An 11,118-nucleotide genomic window follows, 5' to 3' on the forward strand; every position below is an offset into this window, starting at 1 on the left:
TTCCAGAAAGGCTCTGGGGGATGGGGGAGGGCGTTTTTACCCTCCCCCAGCTCCAGGGAAGCCTTTGGAGCCTGGAGAGGGTGAAACACGAGTCTTCTGGGCCCACCAGAAGTTGGGAAACAGGCTGTTTCTGGCCTCCAGAGGGCTTCCTGGGGGTGGGGGAAGCTATTTTAACCTTCCCCAGGCAATAAATTATGGATGTGGGCACTTGCGCATGTGCGACAGTGTGCACACACACTCTTTCGGCATCCAAGGGAAAAAAGTTTCGCCATCACTGTTCTGTAGATAGTGTGGCAAGCCATTAATTTATCACCAACCACTGCACCGGCTGTGCCTCCACAGCCATGGGAGGGAAGTGGTTTTAATAGGAAAGTGAACACAAGAACAAGGGGGCACAATCTGAGGTTAGTTGGGGGAAAGATCAGAAGCAACGTGAGAAAATATTATTTTACTGAAAGAGTAGTAGATGCTTGGAACAAACCTCCAGCAGACTTGGTTGGTAAATCCACAGTAACTGAATTTAAACATGCCTGGGATAAACATATACAGTAGTCCCTCACCTATCGCTGGTGTTACGTTCCAGACCTGGCCGCGATAGGTGAAATCCGCGATGGGGAATTTATCGACTGATAGTACTTATTTAAGTATTTATATTGTAATTGTTTGGTAAGTTTTCATTGTTTTAAGTGTTTATAAACCCTTCCCACACAGTATTTATTTTAGATACAGTATTTAAATACAGTATTTACAATTTTAGATTTTTTTATTTATTTTAAACCTGCCGATCGAGTTCGGCGGGCTGTTTAAATCTGCCGATCGGCTTCCTCAGAAACCCGCGATGAAGTGAAGCCGCAGTAGGTGAAGCGCGGTATAGCGAGGGACTACTGTATCCATCCTAAGATAAAATACAGGGAATAGCATAAGGGCAGACTAGATGGACCATGAGGTCTTTTTCTGCCGTCAGTCTTGTATGTTTCTATGCCTTGAGCCCAGGCAGCCAACCCTGACAACCTGCCTTTCTTCCCTCCCGCTCTGCAGCTTTTGAAGCCACCCGTTTCTACAACGTCAGTGAATCCAGTCCTCTGTCCCGTGAGCTCTGCGATGGTCCCATGTGCAACGAGGTGGAGAGTATGGCCAGCCACTGGGTTGGTGAGTCCTGCGGCTAATGAGGAAAAGGATGGCTACCCATCATTCATTTTCCTTCTCCATGCCCCCCCCCCTTTCTTCCTGTTCCTTCCGGCAACACAAGATGAGTTTGGGTGGCTTCCACACTTGTATTATATTATTGTATTTGTATTTATTAGATTTGTATGCCGACCCTCTCCGTAGACTCGGGGCGGCTCACAGCAATGATAAAACCAATATACAGTGTTCCCTCGATTTCCGCGGGGGATGCGTTCCGAGACCGCCCGCGAAAATCGAATTTCCGCGAAGTAGAGATGCGGAAGTCAATACACCATTTTTGGGTATGGACAGTATCACAAGCCATCCCTTAACACTTTAAACCCCTAAATTACCATTTCCCATTCCCTTAACAACCATTTACTCACCATTACTGTATTACTGGTACTCACCATTGAATAAGACACTTAGTGATCCTGTTATTTATAAACATAATTATTTATTAACAATAATTATTTTTTTTGTTATTTATTTGCAAAAATTATTAGTTTGGCGATGACGTATGACGTCATTGGGTGGGAAAAACCGTGGTATAGGGAAAAAATGCGAAGTATTTTTTAATTAATATTTTTTGAAAAAACGTGGTATAGGCTATTCGCGAAGTTCGAACCCGTGAAAATCGAGGGAACACTGTACAGAAACTTGATCTGGGAATCCCTAGGACTGTGAAGTGGCTTTAAGGCAGCAAATGCAGGTAGTCCTCAAATGTATGACCACAATTGAGCCCAAAATTTATGTTGCTAAGTGAGAAATTGGTTAAGTGGGTTTTATTTATTTGAATTTATTTATTTATTCAAATTTATAAGCCGCCCTCCTCCAGCAGACTCAGAACTGCGTACAAGATAAAACAAATACAAAATCTTAAAAACCCCAAGGTTAAAAGTCCATTCATCCATAATTCATTCAGTACCACTAACATACTACGGTATCAGCTGGAGTGGAGTGTTAATGCTCAACAGCCCCAGGCCTGCCAGCAAAGGCGTGTTTTTAAAGCCTTCCAAAAGGCCAGAAAGGTGGGGGCCGTGGGGGGAGTTGATTCCAAAGGACCAGAGCCGCCACTGAGAAGGCCCTTCCCTTCGGCCCTGCCAGCCGGCATTGCTTGGCTGACAGGACCTGGAGAAGGCTGTGGGATCTGACCAGCCGCTAGGATACATGATGCAAGAGACGGTCCAGTAAGTAATCTGGTCCTGTTTTGTCCCATTTTTACGACTTTCCTGGCCACATCTATCAAGCGAATCACTGTGAATCATTAAATTGGTAACATGGTTGTTAAGTGAATCTGGTTTCCCCATTGATTTGTCTTGCCAGAAGGTTGCAAAAGGGGATCACATAATCCCAAGACCATCATAAATGTGAGTCGTTAGTCAAGCATCCAAATGCAAATCATGGGACTATGTTGCAATGGTCACTAGTGTGAAAAATGATCATAAGTCTGTTAGTATGTCTCGGTGCAGCTCTGTGCGAAACCTTCGACATACAATGAGCAGAGTTGTTGCAGTGGTGTAGATAATAATAATAATAATAATAATAATAATAATAATAATAATAATAATAATAATAATAATAATAATTTATTAGATTTGTATGCCACACCTCTCCGAAGACTCGGGGTGGCTCACAACAATAACAAAAACAATATAATAGTAATACAAATCTAATATTTTTTTAAAAAAGTATATATAAAACCCCAGCAATTAAAACCATACAACACATGCATACCAAACATAAAATATAAAAGCCTGGTGGAGATGTCTCAGTTCCCCCATGCCTGGCAATATAGGTGGGTCCTTGAGTAATTTGTGAAATTTGTGAAAGACAAGGAGGGTGGTGGGCCGTTCTAATCTCCAGGGGGAGTTGATTCCAAAGGGACGGGGCCGCCACAGAGAAGGCCCTTCCCCTGGGGCCCCCGCCAAACGACATTGCTTTGTCGACGGGACCGGAGAAGGGCAACTCTGTGGGATCTAATCGGCCGCTGGGATTCGTGCGGTAGAAGGCGGTTCCGGAGGTATAATGTGGGGCTAGCCAGTTAAAGACTCAGACTTAGTATTAACAATATTTTTATTTACAAATATACCACAGTATTAACAATAGATTACAAACTGCACACAGCAAAGATATCTCAAAAGTAGCTCTCCCCAAAGGGAATGGTGCTGGTGCCCTCTTATGGCCAATCAGTAGAAGTTCTTAAAGGTACAGACTTTACTTTCATAGACCAACATTGTTAGTTTACTATATGGCAACCCAAAGTAGGTTATGTACCATGTACTAACAAAGTCCTTTTTTCCCAGTGCTGTTTAACTTCAGTCATAGTTGTAAATCGAGGACTCCCTGTAATGAGCTGTGGGAGCTTATGATACTTATTCTGCCTTTTACACAGGAAACAGTAGAAGCCCCTGAGAGTTTTTGCAATCCCCCCAGGCACCTCTAACCCCAGGGGTGAAATCCAGCAGGTTCTGGAGAACCAGTAGCGGGAATTTTGAGTAGTTCAGAGAACGGACAAATGGACCCAGAGTGGGTTGGGAATGGAGATTTTGCAATATCCTGCTCTGCCTCACGGAACCGGTAGTGAAAAATATCGAATTTCACCCCTTCCTGGCTGTTTCTGCAGGTTTTGTACACACCGGTCCTTGCAACAGCATCTTCGGCTGCTTAGAGGATGGCTATTTTGAGCAGTGCATGTGTTCCCGCGACTGCGGCTACGACGGGGAGCTGGTGTGTGGCTCAGACGGCCTGATCTACCAGAACCACTGTCAAATGGAGGTGGCCGCCTGCAGAAACAACACCCAGATCGAGCAGGTCCTCATGGCACAGTGTGTGGCGGGTAAGTTTTGCACGGCTATCCAAACTGGCCAAGAACGTGGATGAAACAGTGGCCGCGCGGAGAGCTCCCCGGAGGCCTTGCATGGCCCCAGCCATCCTTTTCCTTCTTTTCTGCAGCTAAGGACCCTCCAGAAGAGAAAGAAAAGCCCTTTGACAGCCTCCCATTCCCTGACAGGAAACAGCAGACACCAACAGGTAGGAAGGTTAGCTCAAGTTTATGCAATGGGGCTCTCTAGACCTGACTTTTTTCACAATTGTCCCCCCTTTTTTCCCGATTGTATGTGGCTAGCAAGCACTTCACGGGAGGGAGGGATCGCTGCAGAAGTATCCTTTCTCTGGGCCTTACTTCAAAAGTGCATTAAAAGTGTGCCCATCCTTGAATCTGCAGAAAACTGTAGCGGCATGAAATATATTTGGCACGATGGTTGCTCTCTCTCTCTTGATTTGCTAACACAGAACTGCCAATGCAATACTCAGATTGAGGATTCCTTTTCCCCAAGTGCATTATTTTACAATGTTTCCAAATGTAAAATAATGCACTTGGGGAAAAGGAATCCTCAATCTGAGTATTGCATTGGCAGTTCTGTGTTAGCAAAAATCTTCAGAAGAGAAGGATTTAGGGGGTAGTGATTTCTGACAGTCTCAAAATGGGTGAGCAGTGTGGTCGGGCGGTAGGAAAAGCAAGTAGGATGCTTGGCTGCATAGCTAGAGGTATAACAAGCAGGAAGAGGGAGATTGTGATCCCCTTATATAGAGCGCTGGTGAGACCACATTTGGAATACTGTGTTCAGTTCTGGAGACCTCACCTACAAAAAGTTATTGACAAAATTGAACGGGTCCAAAGACGGGCTACAAGAATGGTGGAAGGTCTTAAGCATAAAACGTATCAGGAAAGACTTAATGAACTCAATCTGTAAAGTCTGGAGGACAGAAGGAAAAGGGGGGACATGATCGAAACATTTAAATATGTCAAAGGGTTAAATAAGGTTCAGGAGGGAAGTGTTTTTAATAGGAAAGTGAACACAAGAACAAGGGGACACAATCTGAAGTTAGTTGGGGGAAAAGATCAAAAGCAACGTGAGAAAATATTATTTCACTGAAAGAGTAGTAGATGCTTGGAACAAACTTCCAGCAGACGTGGTTGGTAAATCCACAGTAACTGAATTTAAACATGCCTGGGATAAACATATATCCATTGTAAGATTAAATACAGGAAATAGTATAAGGGCAGACTAGATGGACCATGAGGTCTTTTTCTGCCGTCAATCTTCTATCTTCTATTGTTTCTATGTTTCTATTCTATTGCACAAGTCCCAAGCCTAAGCAGAATGCTGATATATTGTTGATGAATTCAGAGCAGATGATAAGCAAATTAATTGGCTGGGCCTCTAGTTTTTTTGTCCTCCCTTTTCAGAACATTATAAGTTGACGGTGGGGAAAATATCCCTCGATCTTGGCAATACTGCAGGAATCGGATACATCTAGTTCCAGGACCAGTATAGGAGAAAGACCCGCTTGCAACCTCTTGGTTCCGTTACATTGTCCCTGAATTTAGGTCCTCCTACTTTATTGGGCAGCTCTCAATCTCCCTGAAACATCTGTCAGGACAGCCGATTGATAGGATGGAGTTGTTATCCATAGTGGAAAAAATTATCCCTGCTTTTTGTGTTTTCTTGCAGACATTTCATTACCAAACTAGGTAATATTATTGGCTAGCACTGATGATGTTACCTAGTTTGTTAATGAAATGTCTGCAAGAAAACAGCCAAGCTCAGAAAGCACCAAAGATCCCACGAAACATTTAATTTGAATTTCTCTTTCTATATTGATCCAATATTACCTATAATTTATTGTTTTATTTTGACCAAAACTTCCAACCTAAGATGATAAAAGCAACATTCTGGGGAGGAGTCTCCAACCTTGGCAACTTTAAGACTTGTGGACTTCAACTCCACAAGTCTTAAAGTTGCCAAGGTTGGAAACCCCGGTTTTGGGTAACCACATCCACATTATTCTGAAACCCACAAGGACCTCTGGTCATTTCCACAATCGGTCCCTAGGCTGCATCAGTGTTGGGGTTGGCAAAGATTTTACCAAACCTGGAAGCCATCGCTACAGATAGTCCTTAACTTACAACTGTTTGTTTAGCAAGTGTTCAAAGTTACCATGGCACTGTAAAAAGCAGCATGACCATTTTCACATTTATGACCGTTGCAGCATCCCTATGGCCGTGTGATTAAAATGTAGACATTTGGCAACTGGTTCATATTAATGACGGCTGCGGTGTCCTGGGGCCATGTGGTCACTTTGTGTGACCTTCTGACCAGCAAAGTCAATGGGGAAGCCAGATACAATTAACGACCATGTTTAGTTTGGTTTAGAATAGAGTACAGTAGAGTAGATAGAATAGAATAGAATAGAATAGAATAGAATAGAATTCTTTATTGGCCAAGTGTGATTGTACACACAAGGAATTTCTCTTTGCTGCATATACCCGCTGTATAGAGCGCTGGTGAGACCCCATTTGGAATACTGTGTTCAGTTCTGGAGGCCTCACCTACAAAAAGATATTGACAAAATTGAACGGGTCCAAAGACGGGCTACAAGAATGTGGAAGGTCTTAAGCATAAAAGGTATCAGGAAAGACTTCATGAACTCAATCTGTATAGTCTGGAGGACAGAAGGAAAAGGGGGGACATGATCGAAACATTTAAATATGTTAAAGGGTTAAATAAGGTCCAGGAGGGAAGTGTTTTTAATAGGAAAGTGAACACAAGAACAAGGGGTCACAATCTGAAGTTAGTTGGGGGAAAGATCAAAAGCTACGTGAGAAAATATTATTTTACTGAAAGAGTAGTAGATGCTTGGAACAAACTTCCAGCAGACGTGGTAGATAAATCCACAGTAACTGAATTTAAACATGCCTGGGATAAACATATATCCATTGTAAGATAAAATACAGGAAATAGTATAAGGGCAGACTAGATGGATCATGAGGTCTTTTTCTGCCGTCAGTCTTCTGTGTTTCTATGTTTCTATACTCTCAGTGTACATAAAAAAAAAGATACATTTGTCAAGTGGTACAACACTTAGTTACAACAGTTTAGTTTAGTTTAGTTTAGTTTAGTTTAGTTTAGTTTAGTTTAGTTTAGTTTAGTTTAGTTTAGTTTAGTTTAGTTTAGTTTATATGCCGCCCCTCTCCGAGGACTCTTAAAGAGGACTTAGCAAATGTCTTACTTAGCAACAAGAATTTGGGGCTCAATTGTGATTGTTCTGTCAGGGTTCCAAATAACATCCAAAACTAAATCAGCGTCCGAGGCAAAGTATTCCTCAGAGTTCCAATTTATTAGCAGAGCCCATGTGGACACATCTGGGAGAATCCCAAATCTGAAGTCCCAGGGGTTTCTCCACCCAGTTGAAAGTTCAAGCCCTTGCCTCCACACAACCCCAAGTCCATCACATTGACCAATCTTCATCTGCCAACTTGGTAGCAACTCCCCATCTCCTTCTGTGCAGGTGCAGGAGTGCAAAGGCAAAGGGTGACCTTGACAATCCAGAAGGGAATTCGTTATGGCTACATAACATGCAGGCATCCCTCATGCAACTGCCCCTCCCAAATTCCCACAGCTAAGAATACATTTTTAAAATAGCGTAAAGTGTGGCAGGCCAAGACCCCCAACTAAAATGGCTTCAGCCTGACAGTTGTAAGTCGAGGACTACCTATACATGGCGTTGGGACAAGGTGGGAGGCCTTAATTTTTGACACCATTTTGGGTACGGATGCTGAGCTTACCTTATTCTTGGGCTGTGGCATGATAAAGTCAACCTCAAGAGCCAGGAAGGAAGTCAATCTCTGTGATCAAGAAATGTTTTGTAGTGTTGTGAGTAATAGGCAAGTGAGAAAACTCTCACTGTCTTTAGATGACTGTGATTTAGGGGGCAGAGAAGGGCTGCAAAAATGTTTACTACCTCAGTCTAGCCGTGACTTATTTTGTGGGTGTGGTTTGCCAGCCCATGTGACCAGGCGGAGTGACTTGATGATCATGTGACTGGGGGGTGGCTTAAAGGTCATGTGACTGGCTTAAAGGTGGGCCAACTTGACGTCACTCACGTCAAGGGTTTGGTTAGGGGTTAGGGTGCTTGGCCTCTCCTCGCCTCAAAGAGATAAAATTTCCCTTATTATTACTGACTATCCAAAATATACTCTTTAATTGAATTTATTTATTTATTTATTTATTTATTTATCAGATTTGTATGCCGCCCCTCTCCGCAGACTCGGGGCGGCTCACAGCAATAAAAATACAATGTAAACAAATCCAATATTTAAGTTTAAGTTAATTTAAAACCCAATTTAAAAACCAATCATACATACTAACATACCATGCATAAATCTTGTATGCCTAGGGGGGAGGGAAAGTCTCAATTCCCCCATGCCTGACGACAGAAGTGGGTTTTAAGGAGCTTACTAAAGGCAAGGAGGGTGGGGGCAACTCTGATATCTGGGGGGGAGTTGGTTCCAAAGGGTCGGGGGCCGCCACAGAGAAGGCTCTTCCCCTGGGTCCCGCCAAACGACATTTTTTAGTTGACGGGACCCGGAGAAGGCCAACTCTGTGGGACCTAACTGGTCGCTGGAATTCGTGCGGCAGAAGGCGGTCCCGGAGATATATATATACATATATATATTACACGACGGGCAGTGTTCCCTCTAAGTTTTTTGGGGGGTGGGCGGAAAAGTATAGTGTCTGAGCGGCAGTCCCTTCGGGACTGGGCGGCACAGAAATAATAAATAAATAAACAAACAAACAAAACTAACTAACAAACAAATAAATAAATAAAAAACCCACCCTGTTTTGTCTCAGAGAATTTCAAAATAAAATACTGTACTGTGTGTCTATAACAGTGAGCTCATAATAGGGCAACTCTATCAATATCAAAATGCCACTTAAATGGTTGAGCTAGTTTCAAACTAGATTTTGATTTTCTTTCTCTCTTCCTTACTCCCATTCTTTTTCTTTCTCTTTTCCTTCCTCTCTTTTTTCTCTCTGTTTCTCTCTCTTCCTCTCTCTCTCCTTCCCTCTCTCTCCTTCCCTCTCGGCTTCTGGGCAGGTTTGGAAAACTCTGAGTTGATGATGATTTTTAAGTGAGCGATTGCTCACTGCTCAGCTTAGAGGGAACTATGCACACGGGCACACAAAAATATATATTATCTACTATATAAAGTTTATGTACACACATGAACGCACAGCTCTTCTAAAATTATACACATTCAATCTCATTTATTGCAATAGGAAAAGCATACCCAGAGCCCAGAAGGAGAAAAAAAGAAAACAATTCAATTTTTTTCTACTGGTTCTGCGTACCTGACCATACTCATAGGGACCCCATAACTGTTTAGGGGGTGTCTCTTAATGATGCAGAGAAATCGAGGGTTGGACTGGAATTAGAAACCGCTGCCTCCCCCGAACTTAATCTCTTTTTCTCATTTTCCTCCTTTTAATGTACCTCCCAGATGAAAGGTCCCACCCTTCAGTTGGACTTCTCCTACTACTCCTATGAATATGAGGCCGACCCGTACACTTCTGAAGGAGATGCTTTTGAACTGACAACAGCAAGTGGCACAGAGGCACAAGATAACGGCAGATACCTGGGAGCTGCTGCGGTCGCTGGGAAGTGAATGGTGAGAGGTCCGATGTGGCCTTGGGGTAGAAGGCCTGGTAGTCCTCTGCTCCCTCTCCACATTTTTCTCTTTTTCCTCCTTTTGTGTTTCCTATTTTCCCTGTAGAAAGCTCCTTCCTTTTGGTCTAAGCAGAGCCACCTCCACAAGGGATACAGACCATTCTATTGTTCTGTGTCTTGCTGACAAAAGGGAAGATGGAACTCTATTCTCGACCGTCCCGTGGCTCTCATCATGGTAGCCTCCTTGCCGCTTTCCCACTTGTGTTGCGCAAGCTCCGTAGGGCAAGCTGGAATCCAGACCCACTTTTGGAGCGGCTCATCCCCAGAGGACCATTGTTCAAATTGACTCTTGTCTTCCGACCAACTCTGCCCTAGTTGTGAATGGAGAAAGGATGGCACTGTTGATCTCTATGACCCAGGCAACCCCATTGCGACCAAAGCACGAGAGTTTCAGGTCATTTATTTACTGCACCCCTCTGTCACTCCACCCCACCCCAGAAGAACCTAGACACAAGAAGTTTTCTCTCTTCAAAGGTTGGTATTGGTGGGATAGGAATTGGCTTTCCAGTCTCATCTTAACTTCCCTTCCCAATTGTCTTTCCTCCATTGTATGGAAAGAAAAGCATGCCCCCCACCTCATATTTTCCAGAGCTCTGGAGCTGGTCCACTTTCTAATTTCTTCCCCCTCTAAACTTCTCAACCATGGATGGTAAACATGTAGCTCTCCAGATGTTGCTAATTACAAACTCTGCACTCCCAGCCAACATGGCTAGAGCGGCTAAATTCTAGGATTTGTGGTTTGCAGACATCTGCGGCTACAGCTTCCCCTCCTTGTTTCACGTCATCCTTGAGTGACGGGCAAAAATAAGCTATTTATAAATTTGAAGGAGGTCAGAGAATATTTTCTAAGGGAATTGAGGTTCAAGTACCACTTACTACTGCCAGCCCCGGTTCTTCTGCAATGCAGATATGGCAGCCTCGATGAACCATATGCAAAAATATATGCTGTGCCCAATATTTATTGTCAAATGAACATTTTTATTTACCCCAAATTATTGTCAAATGGAACCAGGTTGACCTGGTGATTGCAATCTTGACATATTTGTTTTATCTCTGCTCATTGGCCTCATCTGTTCTTGCCCACTGTACATCTAGACCAGTGTTTCCCAACCTTGGCAACTTGAAGATATCTGGACTTCAACTCCCAGAATTCCCCAGCCAGCATTCGCTGGCTGGGGAATTCTGGGAGTTGAAGTCCAAATATCTTCAAGTTGCCAAGGTTGGGAAACACTGATCTAGACAGACGTCTGTCTGTTCATTCCGTGTGCTCAGTAGAATAGCCTGTTTCCCCACTTGCTTAGGCATTGCAGGGGCACAGTTTGATTTTATGGTTCACACAATCCTTTAGTGAATTGAAGCATCCAGGGGTTGGGTGGGGTG

The 11,118-nt window shown here is 43.5% G+C and overlaps 1 protein-coding gene across 1 annotated transcript in view; it reads left to right on the top strand.

The window, feature by feature from the left end:
* The window catches only part of CPAMD8 (C3 and PZP like alpha-2-macroglobulin domain containing 8), a 116,367-nt gene extending 105,502 nt beyond the window's left edge, over positions 1-10,865 (top strand). Inside the window, exons 39-44 of the mRNA XM_070737511.1 lie at positions 1,039-1,149; positions 3,791-4,003; positions 4,120-4,197; positions 7,924-7,929; positions 9,519-9,679; positions 9,785-10,865. Coding sequence (XP_070593612.1) covers positions 1,039-1,149; positions 3,791-4,003; positions 4,120-4,197; positions 7,924-7,929; positions 9,519-9,676 — 566 coding nt within the window. The 3' untranslated portion in view covers positions 9,677-9,679; positions 9,785-10,865. The remainder of the gene's footprint in view (positions 1-1,038; positions 1,150-3,790; positions 4,004-4,119; positions 4,198-7,923; positions 7,930-9,518; positions 9,680-9,784) is intronic.
* Positions 10,866-11,118: the final 253 nt, after the last annotated feature.

Source organism: Erythrolamprus reginae, chromosome 1 (genome assembly GCF_031021105.1).
Source record: "Erythrolamprus reginae isolate rEryReg1 chromosome 1, rEryReg1.hap1, whole genome shotgun sequence".
NCBI classification, from domain to species: Eukaryota; Metazoa; Chordata; class Lepidosauria; order Squamata; family Dipsadidae; genus Erythrolamprus; species Erythrolamprus reginae.